The following is a 17,986-nucleotide window of genomic DNA, read 5'->3' as shown; positions in this document are numbered from 1 at the left end:
CACTATATGGCAGAGCTATGGGGCAATGGTGCAGAGCACTGTATGGCACAGGTATGGGGCAACGGTGCAGAGCACTATATGGCACAGCTATGGGGCAATGGTGCAGAGCACTGTATGGCACAGCTATGGGGCAACGGTGCAGAGCACTATATGGCACAGCTATGGGGCAATGGTGCAGAGCACTGTATGGCACAGCTATGGGGCAACGGTGCAGAGCACTATATGGCACAGCTATGGGGCAATAATGGTGCAGAGCACTATATGGCACAGCTATGGGGCAATAATGGTGCAGAGCACTGTATGGCACAGCTATGGGGCAATAATGGTGCAGAGCACTGTATGGCACAGCTATGGGGCAATAATGGTGCAGAGCACTGTATGGCACAGCTATGGGGCAATAATGGACGGTGCAGAGCACTATATGGCACAGCTATGGGGCAATAATGGTGCAGAGCACTATATGGCACAGCTATGGGGCAATAATGGTGCAGAGCACTGTATGGCACAGCTATGGGGCAATAATGGTGCAGAGCACTGTATGGCACAGCTATGGGGCAATAATGGACGGTGCAGAGCACTATATGGCACAGCTATGGGGCAATAATGGTGCAGAGCACTGTATGGCACAGCTATGGGGCAATAATGGACGGTGCGGAGCACTATATGGCACAGCTATGGGGCAATAATGGTGCAGAGCACTGTATGGCACAGCTATGGGACAATAATGGTGCAGAGCACTATATGGCACAGCTATGGGGCAATAATGAACGGTGCAGAGCACTATATGGCACAGCTATGGGGCAATAATGGTGCAGAGCACTATATGGCACAGCTATGGGGCCATAATGAACAGTATGGAGCATCTATTTTTATTTTTGAAATTCACCGGTAGCTGCTGCATTTTCCACCCTAGGCTTATACTCGAGTCAATAAGTTTTCCCAGTTTTTTGTGGCAAAATTAGGGGGGTCGGCTTATACTCGGGTCGGCTTATACTCGAGTATATACGGTAATCAGATTCGGAAAAAAACGAGAATTTCGCTTTCTGTTTTAAGCATAGTAATTTAGACAATGTTATCCATTCCTCTATCCGTAAAAATTGGCATGTGTTACAGATTGACAAAGATTTATCATCAATTTATAAAAATGCTCCAAAATTAGCGTATAAGCGTGCCCATAATCTATCGGATTTATTGGTACATAATAGAATATCTGTACCTAGAAATAATTAATACACTAACCGGGAATTATAAATGCGGCAATTGTAGGTTTTGTCATCTCCACATAACAAAAAATCCTTTACAAATAGGCTCTATTACTCATGTAGTAAAAGATTTTATTTCTTGTAAGAGTAAAGTCGTTGTTTATGTTTTGTTCTGCCCTTGCCGATATTTTTATATCGGAAAAACAATAAGACCTTTGATTAAGAGGTTCGGAGAGCATTCTAATTCAATTTCAACTGGTAAAGGCTGTTGTTATAGAAGGGTTAATAGTTTGCCTTTAACTACCTTGCCTTTAAATGCCTTTTGCCTTTAAGTGTTAGAATTACTAGAATCTGTTGACTCAGTAGTCTAACGGTCTCCTCTTCAAGGAGACTACACTTCTTATCATGTATGTTCTCAATAGTCAGTACAACATATTCTGGGTTATGGTAAATAAAGTATGACCCTGGGTGCTGGTGGGGGCTACATGAGTTACATTGAAATGCATTGGATGTAAATGGTATAAAACATTGCTTTGGCTTTTTATATATCAGATAAAAGTGACTTGCTCACGGGATACGTGTGAGGTGTCTTTTGTCTCCAAGCGCTTGTCAACTAAGGGCGTAAATCCACAATTAGGACTCACTGGTGATCTGTCAGCTGACATTTGGGTCAGAATGAAAACAGCTACGACAGTTTGGCGCCCGAACAGGGACCGTGTAACCAGCCGCCTTATTCGGAATCCGTATGTGGGAGCTTCCAGAGAGATTGGATAATGCAAACAACAGCTGCAGCAAGGTGAGAAACGTTATTCTTACAATCTCTTTGCACCTGCAATCTCTCTTCCGGATTTCTCCATACCTCTGGGTAAAGGCTGTAAACACGGTTCAAAGAATCCACACATCACCAGTGAGTTTTGTGTTTGTTTTGTCTGTTTATGTCCGTATGAGAGTTGAATAATAGAGTAATAAGATGATAATTGTGATAATTGTTATCTGTATTATTTGTCAATATCCTAATTGGTTGTGTATTTGTTTAGTGTGTGTAATACAAGAGCTGGGATAGACTCTGTGCAGTGTTGTTATTTTGGTCATTTTGGATTGGCAGTACATTATATGAAGCTGTATTTTGTATAAGGCTGTGGTTTTTGTTGTTTGGCCTTAAAGTGTTTTCAGAGTGTCAGTAGACACTGCTGCAGTTTTATTTATATAGAGTTGTGTTAATTCCAAAGTGCAGAATAGACAGGCTGTGTGAGCCTTGTATGTGTGTATGTCTATGAGAACCTCTGAATGAGATAAGAGGTGGAGTGATTGAGATAAGGGATTTTCTTCTTGTGAAACTCAACTAAAAAGTGAAAGGAAAAGAAAAAAAAAAACAATCCTTGAGCACGTATGAATGAATGATCACATAAGTATCATTACTTATCTAAGTGTTGTTGAGGGTCCAGGATGAATGAGTTGTGGATATTTTTAATGTACATTTAATTTACATCTGAAATTCAGTGAAACCTGTGTTATATATGGTTTGACACTGGATAGGTTTCTATGTATGTCTATATGTGGTTTGGCCGGACGCGGTCAGAATCAGCTTTTTCAAGTTGTGCAGTGATTTGCCTGTATAGAGAAATTGTTTTTAATTCCGAGAGGATGAATGTTTTTGTAAACTGCTTCTGTGTGTGTGAGGCACAAAGCTCTGATCAGCGCGAAATACCAGATGGGAGGAGGGAAGTGCACCCCTGCGCTACTTGCTTGAGTTTTCTCCCCTTTGCGTGTGGGCCAGAGGAAGGGGTGCCATGTATTGCATTCTAAGTTTCTCTGTCCTTGGTTTGGTACACGCTGAGAGATTTGTGTTTAAAGCAATAAGTACTGTATGAAATTGAAAGTGAAAAAGAATTGTGCCTATTTTAGAGGAAACTTGTAAGTGATTGAAAAGACTGGTAAAGAATTCACCTGCTTCAAGTTGAGTGATTGATATAGCAAAGTGAGGATCAACAGAGGAGGTAGCCAACTGCACGGCTAGGTGGATGGAACCTTGCCATTCCATGGAGCTGTGCTAGCCAGCTGATTTACCGGGTGATAGGTGGATGGAACCATCCCCGTTAAATCCTTTAGGTCTATCGGGTAATAGGTGGATGTAACCATTCCCGCTAAATCTTGACACTCGCTCTGACTTGCTACGTGTGGCCGCCCGTAGATGGTAAGGCACACTAAAAAGGGCATTTGCAGAATAAAGGTGAGCTGTCTGAGGAATAAGTTGAAGCCATGGGCAACTTGTTCTGTGTGTGTGCAGTCAGTGCCCCAATGGGATCCGCTATACAGATTGAAAAGGAAGCAGTGAAAGATGTAAAACCAATATTGAAAAAAGGCAAAAATGCCAGTGAGTGGATGTTTTGTTGTTCAAAAAGGCACAGACAAAGGAGGAAAATAGCAAATGAATAAATGGTGTCTGAGAGAGTGCAGCAGGACGGAAGTAAGGTGTATTATGAATGTTTTGATGCTTAAAAGTCCGACTATGACTGACACATTACTGCTACCGTTATACCTTTGTATAACCAGAGACCCAGACAAGACAGATAGACTGTGGTCAGACAAACCCAGACTGGAGAAATACTCGTATGATTTGTGCTGCAACCCGACCTAAGAGAATTACACTGAATCCTGTCCAGACAAGATCACATGTAGTGACATAAGAAGCTGACACAGGATTGTGGTTGGTGGATAGTGGGGACATTAACTTTTGGGAGTAGGCTGACAGTAATCCTTTTGGGAAGGAGCTGTAGACCAGCATGTCATGTCACCCCCAACCGGTCATCTAGTCACCCCCACCACCAGAGAACCAACCACATCAGGTAGGGTAGGACAGATATAGGAGTATTATCCCTGGAGGCTCTCTGACTAGTTAGCTACGCAAAAACAATTGGCTGACCCTAAGAACCAACCTTTCCCATTTTTCAGATAAAGACAATATGATGGACGTATAAGTGCACCTGGGCAGGCCTAGGTAGTTAGTGAGCACAAAAGCAGGTGACTTGCTAGGACACATAATTAAGACACATACAGATGTGACAGAAGAAGAGAGTGTAGAGATGTACTTTAGACGTTTACAGCTTAAATGGGAAGACATGGGGTACAGTCCCATAAACCCACTTGATGTTAAAGTATTGGTAAATACATTCATTGACGGTATGACCAAAGACTTACGAGACGCAGTACAGACAGCTAGACCTGAATGGAGGAATGTAGATCCAAAAGATCTCCTGAAAGTTGCTAAAGGAGTTGAACAAACTAGGACAATAAGACGACGTGTCATGTATGCTGGAGTACAAGGAAAACAGTAGAGACGTAATGAGAGACCTAAAGACTTAGAAACCGTAAAGTGCTGGAATTGTGGAGAAAATGGACACTCAGACCAATCTTCCACCTTCTTCACCTCCAGACTAGGAAACTGACAACCCAGTGATAAATGTGTGCCCTGTTCTTGTCCCCTCCGGACCTGGTCCGTCCTTGATGGCCACCATACCAATGCCAGGAGGGAAAAAGACAGAATTCTTGATTGACACTGAGGCAGCCGGAACTGTGGTACACAAAGACTTGATAATGCCAGACATGATTACTGACGAGACTGTGGAATACGTGAGTGTAGAGGGACAAGCGACTGAAACCCCTATGACTAAAACAAATAAGACTAGAATCACGAGACCGTGCTTAGAAGAGCTGCTTACAAACTTATTGTCAGTGACAATACCCCTATGGATTTGCTGGGAGCAGAGTTGAGTGCTGGCTAGACCACCATACAGTACTCTCCTGAGGGTATTACAGTCACAAGTCCCCTGTCATATAAACACTTGGTGCAGAGAGACGTCAGGGTCTTCCACGTGCACATTATACCACAGGTAAATCATGCCCAATTATAGTTACACTTAATTCCATTCATTTGCCAGTTTAGTAGTTTCCTTACACAAGATGGTATAGTTACCGTGTATTTCTAGGTTGTCTTCATATGATATATAGTTTTTTAGCCATTCATTATATTGGCTCAAACCATAATCACTGTTTATTTGTCCTTTCCACTTCTTATACCTTATCGCAAGCAACTGGTATTGATATTTGGTAGTGTTCAAATCCCTTCTTTTTATATTTGGAACTGTTAGTTATGGATTTACATAGGGCTTCTACCTTCTTAAAATAAGCTTGTGCTTTGCTGTGGCCTATGGCATTGTGCTCTCCCATTTTACAACTCAGTATCTTCCGTAAATATATATATATTTTCATATATATAATTTCTTTTGGTAACATATTTTGTGAATCAAATTTAGTTTTCTTAAGAGGTACTCTACCCAATCAAATACGGGTATAAATAGTATTTGGACATTAATGTGTGATTTATATAAACACTTGTGTAATATTTCACAAATGGTGTATATGGCAAGAGTGGTGAAGGTAATGCCTGACACCAGAATGTCTGAGGACAGGAAAAAGAGTCAGGTGCCAGACACCGTTTGGGCAAGGGGAAAATCTGATGTGGGTCGATTGCCCATTCCCCTTGTTTTGATTAAATTAAAAGAAGGAACCACTCCTCTTTGGTTAAACCAATTCCCCCTTTGTATCCCATTAAGAAGAAAAAGGATCCCAGGGTTCCCCTGACACAGAATAGTTCAGGACTTACAGGCCATTAATGATGTTACAGTGAGTGTCATCTCAATTGTCCCTAATACACACACCGTACGGTCACAAAATGTTTCACAGTCATTAATTTGGCAAATGCATTCTTCTCTGTACCCCTGCACTCTGACTGACAGCATCTTTTCTTTTTTACTTACGAAGGTAAACAAACACTGTTGGACGGTCCTCCCAAAAGGGGGAAAGAACTCCCCAACCATCTATTCAACAGCGATGGCAGGGATTCTTGAGCAGTGGCAACCACCTCATCCACAGACTGTACTATTGCAGTACGTGGATGACCTCTTGCTCTGCTGCCCGGACCAGACGTCCTGCAAGGAAGCTACAGTTTCCTTGCTGTATTTTTTGGCAGAGAAGGGTTGCAAGGTCTCCCGTGACAAATTACAGTATTACAAACAAAAGGTGACATTTTTAGGGACATTGTATTGCTGAATGTACAAGACACCTGACTGAAGACAGAAAACAGGCAATACAAAATCTCCCTTTACCCAGGTCACACCAGCATCTACGTATTTTCCTAGGTTTGGTGACCTACTGTAGGCCTTGGATAAGGTCTGCTTCACGAATGATGCAACCACTCTATGACAGGTTGTCATCAAACCCCTACAATCTCACTCAAGAAGCAATTGATTCTCTGAAGCTGCTCATTGTGCCAGCCCCGGCCTTAGGCATTCCAAACTATGATCAGCCATTTTTCTTATTTTGAACAGAGCAGGGAGGACATGCTACCGCAGTACTGACACAGCAATGTGGAGAGGAACAGAGACTAATAGCTTACTACTCAGCACAATTAGACCCAGTGATTAGAGGGTCTCCTACGTGTGTCCGTGTTGTAGAGCTGCTGTATTACTGCTAGGCATGTGAGCTCACACTGACTTTTTCGTTTGACAATTTGTTCCCCACATGACATTAATGCCATACTTGTACAAGTTCAACCGAAACACCTGTCTATGAATAGACAGATCAGACTCGAATGTGTTCTAATACTAATTCCTGAATACGTCACCCTCAAAAGACATAGTGTTCTGAATCCAGCCACTCATCTGCCTGTGGATTCAGAAAAGGGGGAATTGGTGACAGCATTAGAAAAAAAAAAAGTACACTGGTACGTTGACATGACGCACAAACATGACTGCATAGGAACTGATGAGTCAGGAGACAGTATGTTTTACATATGTTCATGAAAAAAAAAAATGTTCCTAATGCATATTTTGAAGTTTTATTTTTGTAGATGGCTCCAGATACCACCAGGATGGGCGATTCTACACTGGACATACAGTAGTATCCTCACATGAGGTAATCCGAGTTGAACCACTCCCTCCACACATGTTGGTGCAGGAGGCAGAGTTGAAGGCGCTCACTGAGGCGTGTAGAGCTGCTGCAGGTAAAGTCGCTAATATTTACACAGATTCGAATTGTGCATGGGGAATATCCCATGATTATTGCCCTGTCTGGAGAAGCAGAACGTTTCTTACATCAGCCGGTAAGCCCATTAAAAATGCAGAGCTGATGAAACAATTAGTGGAGGTATTGACGTTACCAGTCCAGGTTGGCATCGTCAAGGTAACAGCACACACGGACGGTGACTCTGTGGAGGTAGAGGGCAACAGAAGGGCGGACGAGGCTGCTAAAGTAGCAGCAAGGCGGCCTAGGGAGCAGTGGATGGTGGCGGAGAGTCAGCGTATTCCAGCCACACTGAGCCTAGATGTCCTGAAATCCCTCCAGCTGCCCAAACAGAGAAGGAACACGGGGGAGAATGGGAGCTGAGCTGAACTCAAAAAGAGTTTTGGGAGAATAAGGATAAATTGTATATACCAAGGTCCCTGTTCATAATTATGGCGCAAGCAACAGATGGCCCCACTCACACCTCAAAATGTCACATGCCTTCCGGATCGCTCCTGGTTTCAGTTACGCAGCAGCAAAGCTCGTACGGTCATGCCTCATCTGTGCACAGCACAACCCTGGTAAAACAGTAAAAATCCCTAAGAAAGCGACACCCAGGCCTCTCTACCCGTTTCAGAGACTGCAGACGGGCTACATACAGCTACCCAAGGTAGGAGTGTGTGAAAAATGTCCTAGTATGTGTAGATCTCTTCTCTGGTTGGCTGGAAGCCTATCTGGTAAAATGTGCAAATGCTAAAGCGACTGCAGACAAACTGATGAAAGAACTGATCTGCAGGTATGGTGTCCCAGAAACCACAGAGAGTGATAGGGGTACACACTTGACGGCCCATTGTAAAGTCCAGTTGACCACATTCACTTGAGGGAACGCCCACCTGGATCCATGCCAGTCACTACAAAAAGATCTTTTCACTAACAGAAAGACGGTTGTCCTAATCACCTTGCTGGCAGTAGTAGGATGTCTGCACCTTACAGAGACACTGGATAAACTTTTAAATGTTGACAAGGACAGCAACTTACTCAACATCATGCTTTTCTTATAAAAGACGCGGAAGGACAAACCTGCTGGACTGTTAGATCTGTATACACAGCCCAGTATTTGTAAGGGCTATGCTGTACTTAGCCTTTACCCCTGGAGCCAAGGAAGGTATTAACACCACACAGCATACCCAATGAGACTTGGACTCAGGTTTTCTAGGTTCCTTAAGGCTCTTAATGAGACTAATACAATATAGAGACTTCTTTTTAAATCCAGCCGATTGGCTTAGCGGCCTAGCAGGATGGATTATTTTTGGTATTTTTCAGACTTGTATGCAAATCTTGTTGCTTTGCTTATTGTTTTATGTAGCCGTAAAAGCGCTAATATATGTATTATCTAAGGCTGAACCTTCTGTAGTATATCATAGGCCCCATATGGCCACTGCTGATGGGGAAGTTGAGTGTCCACATTGAGGGTGGATGGGCGAAGCAGGTAGGAAGCCCCCTTGTGGGTACTAGACCCATGAGACAGTAGCTCCTTTGTGGACATCAGCGGACCCCGTAGCAAAGGTTATACCATTTACAAAAGGGGGAAATTGTTATAGAAGGGTTAATAGTTTGCCTTTAACTACCTTGCCTTTAAATGCCTTTTGCCTTTAAGTGTTAGAATTACTAGAATCTGTTGACTCAGTAGTCTAACGGTCTCCTCTTCAAGGAGACTGTACTTCTTATCATGTATGTTCTCAATAGTCAGTACAACATATTCTGGGTTATGGTAAATAAAGTATGACCCTGGGTGCTGGTGGGGGCTACATGAGTTACATTGAAATGCATTGGATGTAAATGGTATAAAACATTGCTTTGGCTTTTTATATATCAGATAAAAGTGACTTGCTCACGGGATACGTGTGAGGTGTCTTTTGTCTCCAAGCGCTTGTCAACTAAGGGCGTAAATCCACAATTAGGACTCACTGGTGATCTGTCAGCTGACATTTGGGTCAGAATGAAAACAGCTACGACACTGTCTAAAACTAATTCAACATATGAAAGAAAAACACGGAGCTAACCCTGATTTACTCAGCTTTGCTGGTATAGAAACCGTGATGTATTCCTCGCAGGGAGGTGATCAAAAAAGATTTCTTTTAAAAAAAGAAGCCAAATGGATTCTAAACGCAAATGCTCAGGGGCCAATTGGCTTAAATGACAAACTGGATATGTCTGTATTTTTATAGGATCCTTTAATATGGTATGACACTGATGATATTTGAGAAGGTTATAAGTTGAGATCGTATATCATATGATGGTTTGATAAAATGTAAAAATGAAGCTTCCAATTTAGATTGTATGTCTGTATGTAGATTATTATTATTTTATTTAACATAATCACAAATTGTTCACAATTGTTGAAAATTTATGTTTCTTATTATGGTTACACGTCTGAGATCCTTTAAAAGGAAATGACGTGGTGTAATCTACCTTCTGGACCCGTCAAAGCACATTTTTGTGTGAAACGGCCGTCGTCCACACTCCAACACCGCACCCTCCTGTAACCCTGATGTCCTGACGGATATTTTTCATGTACTGTCTCCAATAAAGTTCACGAACATCACTGCTATCCTGGGGTGAGTGCCGCATATTCTTTTTCTTTCTGGATTGATTTTGTTATATATGAATGTCACTTTATGTGTTTTTTATATTGGTTATATCTACGTATTTGTATAATTTTGTAACTATTATTCAGATGAAGTTTCTACATTTTTCTCCTTATACCCATGATCAGGCTTTTTTATCTTGATGAGCTCAGAAATATGAGGGTTTTTTATTATTTTATATTCTCTAGTCTTCATTATTGACATTTCTCTTGATTGTTTCACACTCTGGAGCTGAATTTCCTCCTTTATTATCTTTAGATTTATGTTTCATGGACTGATGATGACTTAGAACTAACCATTTTCTTATACGTCTGGTGAAGCTCCTGAAAGTTCTCCTGTGCAGGTAACCTGCACTTATCGGCCTGAGCCGGGCTGGAGACTAATATGAGGACTAGGACAATATTAAGGCACTTTATCATGGTGCTGATGGGCGACGCTCGCTCTCAGGGCAGCAGATTCAGCCTCTTCTTCTCGCTCATACATCTTATCCATCGCTGGATGTTAGTAGGGGATAATTTTCGCTAATGTGCAAACATGAAATAAATGTCCGGAGCTTTTCTGACTTTTCACTACTAACCTTAAACATTTAGCAATTGTGGAAATTAAATGTCATAGAAAATCTTGCGGCAGCAACAGGGTCTGAACTCCGGACTCCGGCATCTTAAGCAGCGGCTCTACCAGTCGGCTATTCTGTCCGGTGTTGGGTGTGGCACCAGTTTAGTTCCTTTCCCTCTAGTAATGAGCGCAGATTTGCCGGTGTTATCGCCTCCAGCGTTCAGCTTCCATATTACACTTATTACTCATTTATCCTGACATTAATCTCCGGCCGATGTACGTATGAGCACAAGAACAACTACAGGAAGCCCGAACCTCATGAATGATCAGGCGGCTACACAGGAGGTGAGGAGGCTGCCGGCGAGAGCTGGAGCTCTACAAGGGAAGGAGGAGACGAGAGGAGGAGGAGAAGCTGCTGATACGGCCGTGTGGTGGCAGCAGGGTTATTGGGGACTTTCTTCATAACGAGGATTTTCAGGTTGATTTAGAACGTTTCAAACATAATAGAGAGCCGGACCGGAGGGGTAACAAATTCTAGAATACGGGGGAAGCACGGGAGGAATCTTATATACAGTTGTGTGAGGATCAGACAAGACACAGAAAACCTTCACATGTTAGATATCCCTGATCTCAGAATGATCTGTACAACAATGTTACTGTGTGAGAAATATTACCGAGTGTTATAGAAGTGATAATAAGTTTGCCAGGTGAAGTTCCATAGAGGAAAGAAAAATATCTAAGTGTAAATTTTCCAAGAATAAATATAAAACAATAAAATGTTAAAGGCAAAAGATTTTTATGTCTAAGAATTGAAAAAGTAAAAACACATGTTTTGTATCACAATGCACATTCCTGTCTAGAGAATATAATGCAGTTTATGGTTATATACTTGTGAAAAAAAGAAGAAAATGTGATGAAAGAGTCATGTATAAGGCAAAGAGATGGGAGAAAAGCAAAAGATGAACCCACAGAACAGACATCATTCGGCGCCCAAGACAGAAAATAAAAAATGTTTTTGATCTTGGAAAATGGCGACACAAGAACAAATGATATTGAAAACAATGTACAATTAGTGTTTAATTGGAAATAAATGAATTGGATGAAGATTATCTGAATTTTCACAGATATTTTTACAGATATCCTGCAGTAAATGCACCTTGATAGCTGCTACAATTTTTTCCTTACACAATGCCAGCAAGCAAGAAAGCATTAAACCACTGATTGTAGATTTAGCACCTAAATCCAACTTCTGAGTCCAAGGCTTGTTTATGCTTGTAAATTAAAGTGTGATTCCTGAGTTTTGAGAAGTGACATTCTTTTTAAAGAAATATCTCCATAATTCTGAAATTTAAACACAAGTGTTCACTAATCACTTACCAAAGTGTGTGGGTTGTGTAAAATATTTTTTAATAGTCGTGAATCTACATGTAGCAACTTGGAAACCTAGCATTTTAGATTTTGCTAAATTACGTTTCATTCTTCTTGAAAGGGGAATTACACTATTTAAAAACAAAAAAATACAAACTGCAAATATTTGGGTTCTATGTCGTCCTAAAAAATAGACAAACATCTTGCTCTTATTACATAGAATGTTACAATACTAAATAATAAAAATAAAAACTAGAAAATCTTTGTTTTTTCACATTTTTATTTTTCCCAGATACAAGAATATAAAATTCTGAGATGTAAAGTCCAATTATTGTATAATTAATGACGAATTCTTCGACGTCCAGTCCACGATTCTCGGGGTTCGGTTCCTCTCCTTGTGTCCCTGCAGGTCTCGTTATCAGTCGTCATCTCCCCGGACGTCTCGTGAAGCTCCTGGACCCACATAACATTCACATGCGGGCGGAGAGTTGGGTCATCAGGTGTAGAAGTCTCGTCATCATTACATCCACCATTAATAGAGGGCAGACGCCATCATTCTAAAAACGGCAGAAAATAAGTAAGTGTCCCCTATTGAGGTGAGAACATGATGGGTCCGGCCATCATCTACAGACATCTTACCTTATTTCTCAGCAGGGACCGCATTTCAGTAAAGTAAGTGGCGATTATCCGCTGACTCCTCCTATCGGCCTTTCCTTCACAAGGAGATGAGAACTCCATCAGACTTTGCAGCATTTCCCTCATCTTCCGCCATTCTTCCTCTTCGCACCGGAGCTCATCACAATATTCATCCAGAAACTGAAGCATTTGGATGAAAAATTCCTGGATGACGACAGCGGCTCGTCTCACCTGGAAGAGAAGAGAAACGTTTCCACCTGAGAAAACACAACAGATGATCCAATCTACAGATGTAACAAGAAGGAAAGCGACAAACCTTGGAGATGCGATTAAGCAATGTATCAATGGACGCATCATGAGAGGAGGCATTGGTGCTGCATACAATATACGGAGGAGACATCCCACCAGAGATCTGAAATCACAAAACACAGGAACATTCACAGACTGGATGGAGATTATAGGAATTTACTTATTTATTAACGTATTGTGAATATTTTATGTTCCACTAGCACATTTTTACTGATATTTCGCCTTTGTTGTCACTGTTATATATGAATGTCACTTTATGTGTTTTTTATATTGGTTATATCTACGTATTTGTATCATTTTGTAACTATTATTCAGATGAAGTTTCTACATTTTTCTCCTTATTATACCCATGATCAGGCTTTTTTTATCTTGATGAGCTCAGAAATATGAGGGTTTTTTTTTATTTTATATTCTCTAGTCTTCATTATTGACATTTCTCTTGATTGTTTCACACACTGGAGCTGAATTTCCTCCTTTATTATCTTTAGATTTATGTTTCATGGACTGACAATGACTTAGAACTAACCATTTTCTTATACGTCTGGTGAAGCTCCTGAAAGTTCTCCTGTGCAGGTAACCTGCACTTATCGGCCTGAGCCGGGCTGGGGACTAATGTGAGGACTAGGACAATATTAAGACACTTTCTCATGGTGCTGATGGGTGACGCTCGCTCTCAGGGCAGCAGATTCAGCCTCTTCTTCTCGCTCATACATCTTATCCATCGCTGGATGTTAGTAGGGGATAATTATTGCTAATGTGCAAACATGAAATAAATGTCCTGAGCTTTTCTGACTTTTCACTACTAACCTTGAACATTTAACAATTGAGGAAATTTAATGTCACAGAAAATCTTGCGGCAGTAACAGGGTCTGAACTCCGGACTCTGGCATCTTAAGCAGCGGCTCTACCAGTCGGCTATTCTGTCCGGTGTTGGGTGTGGCACCAGTTTAGTTCCTTTCCCTCTAGAAATGAGCGCAGATTTGCCGGTGTTATCGCCTCCAGCGTTCAGCTTCCATATTACACTTATTACTCATTTATCCTGACATTAATCTCCAGCTGATATACGTATGAGCACAAGAACAACTACAGGAAGCCCGAACCTCATGAATGATCAGGCGGCTACACAGGAGGTGAGGACGCTGCCGGCGAGAGCTGGAGCTCTACAAGGGAAGGAGGAGACCAGAGGAGGAGGAGAAGCTGCTGATACGGCCGTGTGGTGGCAGCAGGGTTATTGGAGACTTTCTTCATAACGAGGATTTTCAGGTTGATTTAGAACGTTTCAAACATAATAGAGAGCCGGACCGGATGGGAATCAAATTCTAGAGTATGGGGGAAGCACGGGAGGAATCTTATATACAGTTGTGTGAGGATCAGACAAGACACAGAAAACCTTCACATGTTAGATATCCCTGATCTCAGAATGATCTGTACAACAATGTTACTGTGTGAGAAATATTACCGAGTGTTATAGAAGTGATAATAAGTTTGCCAGGTGAAGTTCCATAGAGGAAAGAAAAATATCTAAATGTAAATTTTCCAAGAATAAATATAAAACAATAAAATGTTAAAGGCAAAAGATATTTATGTCTAAGAAGTGAAAAAGGAAAAAAACACATGTTTTGTATCACAATGCACATTCCTGTACTAGAGAATATAATGCAGTTTATGGTTATATAGTTGTGAAAAAAAGAAGAAAAGGTGATGAAAGAGTGATGTATAAGCCAAAAAGATGGGAGAAAAACAAAATCTGAACCCACAGAACAGACGTCACTCGGCTCCCAAGGCAGAAAATGAAAAATGTTTTTGATCTTGGAAAATGGCGACACAAGAACAAATTATATTGAAAACAATGTACAATTAGTGTTTAATTGGAAATAAATGAATTGGATGAAGATTATCTGAATTTTCACAGATATTTTTACAGATATCCTGCAAGAAATGCACCTTGATAGCTGCTACAATTTTTTCTTTACACAATGCCAGCAAGCAAGAAAGCATTAAACCACTGATTGTAGATTTAGCACCTAAATCCAACTTCTGAGTCCAAGGCTTGTTTCTGCTCGTAAATTAAAGTGTGATTCCTGAGTTTTGAAAAGTGACATTTTTTTTAAAGGAATATCTCCATAATTCTGAAATTTAAACACAAGTGTTCACTTACCAAAGTGTGCGCGTTGTGTAAAATATCTTTTAATAGTCATGAATCTACATGTAGCAACTTGGAAACCGAGCATTTTAGATTTTGCTAAATTACTTTTCATTCGTCTTGAAAGGGGGATAACACTATTTAAAAACAAAAATATACAAACTGCAAATATTTGGGTTCTATGTCGTCCTAAAAAATAGACTAACATCTTGCTCTTATTACATTGAATGTTACAATACTAAATAATAAAAATAAAGACTAGAAAATCTTTGTTTTTTCACATTTTTATTTTTCCCAGATACAAGAATATAAAATTCTGAGATGTAAAGTCCAATTATTGTATAATTAATGACGAATTCTTCGACGTCCAGTCCACGATTCTCGGGGTTCGGTTCCTCTCCTTGTGTCCCTGCAGGTCTCGTTATCAGTCGTCATCTCCCCTTACGTCTCGTGAAGCTCCTGGACCCACATAACATTCACATGCGGGCGGAGAGTTGGGTCATCAGGTGTAGAAGTCTCGTCATCATTACATCCACCGTTAATAGAGGGCAGACGCCATCATTCTAAAAACGGCAGAAAATAAGTAAGTGTCCCCTATGGAGGTGAGAACATGATGGGTCCGGCCATCATCTACAGACATCTTACCTTATTTCTCAGCAGGGACCGCATTTCAGTAAAGTAAGTGGCGATTATCCGCTGACTCCTCTGTCATGATCTCAATGGCAAGAGAACATAGCATAAGCATATATAGGAACTAGCTCTTGGAAGATGGGAACTGAGCTGACCATGAACTAAACCTTACGCACAACTAGCAGTGGCCGGGTAGCATGCCTACGTTGATTCTAGATGCCCAGCACCAGCCGGAGGACTAAATAAAGCTAGCAGAGGAAAATATTAGTCCTAGCTCACCTCTAGAGAAATACCCCGAAAGTAGACAGAGGCCCCCCACATGTATTGGCGGTGAGTTGAGATGAAATAACAAACGTAGTATGAAAATAGGTTTAGCAAATTTGAGGTCCACTTACTACATAGCAGAAGACAGAAAGGACACTTTCATGGTCAGCTGAAAACCCTATCAAAAACACCATCCAGAAATTACTTTAAAACTCTGGCATTAACTCATAACACCAGAGTGGCAATTCCTGTTCACAAGAGCTTTCCAGACACAGTAACGAAACTACAGCTGTGAACTGGAACAAAAATGCAAAAACAAACATGGACAAGAGTCCAACTTATCTAGTAGTTGTCTAGGAGCAGGAACAAGCACAGAGAGGCTTCTGATAACATTGTTGACCGGCAAGCAACTAACAGAGCAGCAAGGTTATATAGCGACTCCCACATCTTGATGGGAACAGGTGAACAGAGAAGATGAAGACACCAGTTCAATTCCACCAGAAGCCACCGGGGGAGCCCAGAATCCAAATTCACAACAGTACCCCCCCCTCAAGGAGGGGGCACCGAACCCTCACCAGAACCACCAGGGCGATCAGGATGGGCCCTATGAAAGGCACGAACCAGATCGGAGGCATGAACATCAGATGCATTCACCCAAGAATTATCCTCCTGGCCGTATCCCTTCCACTTGACCAGATACTGGAGTCTCCGTCTGGAAACACGAGAGTCTAAGATTTTCTCCACAACGTACTCCAACTCACCCTCAACCAACACCGGAGCAGGAGGCTCAACGGAAGGCACAACCGGTACCTCATACCTGCGCAATAATGACCGATGAAAAACGTTATGAATAGAAAAGGATGCAGGGAGGTCCAAACGGAAGGAAACAGGGTTAAGAATCTCCAATATCTTATACGGGCCGATAAACCGAGGCTTAAACTTAGGAGAAGAGACCCTCATAGGGACAAAACGAGAAGACAACCACACCAAATCCCCAACAGAAAGCCGAGGACCAACACGACGGTGGCGGTTGGCAAAAAGCTGAGTCTTCTCCTGGGACAACCTCAAATTGTCCACCACCTGCCCCCAGATCTGATGCAATCTCTCCACCACAGCATCCACTCCAGGACAATCCGAAGATTCCACCTGACCAGAGGAAAATCGAGGATGAAACCCCGAATTACAGAAAAACGGGGACACCAAAGTGGCAGAGCTGGCCCGATTATTGAGAGCGAACTCCGCCAATGGCAAAAAAGCAACCCAATCATCCTGGTCAGCAGACACAAAACACCTCAGATATGTCTCCAGGGTCTGATTAATCCGCTCGGTCTGGCCATTCGTCTGAGGATGGAAAGCGGACGAAAAAGATAAATCTATGCCCATCCTAGCACAGAATGCCCGCCAAAATCTAGACACGAATTGGGTCCCTCTGTCAGAAACGATATTCTCAGGAATACCATGCAAACGAACAACATTTTGAAAAAACAGAGGAACCAACTCGGAAGAAGAAGGTAACTTGGGCAGAGGAACCAAATGGACCATCTTAGAAAAACGGTCACACACCACCCAGATGACAGACATCTTCTGAGAAACAGGCAGATCTGAAATAAAATCCATCGAGATGTGCGTCCAAGGCCTCTTAGGAATAGGCAAGGGCAACAATAATCCACTAGCCCGAGAACAACAAGGCTTGGCCCGAGCACAAACGTCACAAGACTGCACAAAGCCTCGCACATCTCGTGACAGGGAAGGCCACCAGAAGGACCTTGCCACCAAATCCCTGGTACCAAAAATGCCAGGATGACCTGCCAACGCAGAAGAATGAACCTCAGAGATGACTCTACTGGTCCAATCATCAGGAACAAACAGTTTATCAGGTGGGCAACGATCAGGTCTATCCGCCTGAAACTCCTGCAAGGCCCGCCGCAGGTCTGGAGAAACGGCTGACAATACCACTCCATCCTTAAGGATACCTGTGGGCTCAGAGTTACCAGGCGAGTCAGGCTCAAAACTCCTAGAAAGGGCGTCCGCCTTAACATTCTTAGAACCCGGTAGGTATGACACCACAAAATTAAACCGAGAGAAAAATAATGACCAGCGCGCCTGTCTAGGATTCAGGCGCCTGGCGGTCTCAAGATAAATCAAATTTTTGTGGTCAGTCAATACCACCA

The 17,986-nt window shown here is 41.9% G+C and overlaps 1 protein-coding gene across 1 annotated transcript; it reads right to left on the bottom strand.

Annotated features, from left to right (window-relative positions):
• Nucleotides 1-12,126: 12,126 nt before the first annotated feature.
• Nucleotides 12,127-13,025, bottom strand: LOC143817913 (uncharacterized). The gene is made up of 3 exons (XM_077299384.1): nucleotides 12,786-13,025; nucleotides 12,473-12,700; nucleotides 12,127-12,390 (listed from the first exon to the last, which is right to left on the bottom strand). Exons 1-3 carry the CDS (start codon nucleotides 12,867-12,869, stop codon nucleotides 12,304-12,306), a joined length of 399 nt encoding a protein of 132 aa, XP_077155499.1. The 5' UTR covers nucleotides 12,870-13,025; the 3' UTR covers nucleotides 12,127-12,303.
• Nucleotides 13,026-17,986: the final 4,961 nt, after the last annotated feature.

Source organism: Ranitomeya variabilis, chromosome 3 (assembly GCF_051348905.1).
Source record: "Ranitomeya variabilis isolate aRanVar5 chromosome 3, aRanVar5.hap1, whole genome shotgun sequence".
NCBI lineage: Eukaryota > Metazoa > Chordata > Amphibia > Anura > Dendrobatidae > Ranitomeya > Ranitomeya variabilis.
The sequence above is the reverse complement of the archived record's forward strand: the minus strand, read 5'-3'. Positions and strand labels throughout refer to the sequence as shown.

Bases quoted from the DNA above. Each gene is read 5' to 3' on its own strand.
- LOC143817913 (XM_077299384.1), bottom strand. From the start codon at position 12,869: ATGTCTCCTCCGTATATTGTATGCAGCACCAATGCCTCCTCTCATGAT. The intron at 12,701-12,785 runs GTTTGTCGCTTT...CTTCTCTTCCAG, and splicing joins TGCTTAATCGCATCTCCAAG to GTGAGACGAGCCGCTGTCGT. The intron at 12,391-12,472 runs GTAAGATGTCTG...TGCCGTTTTTAG, and splicing joins GGTCCCTGCTGAGAAATAAG to AATGATGGCGTCTGCCCTCT.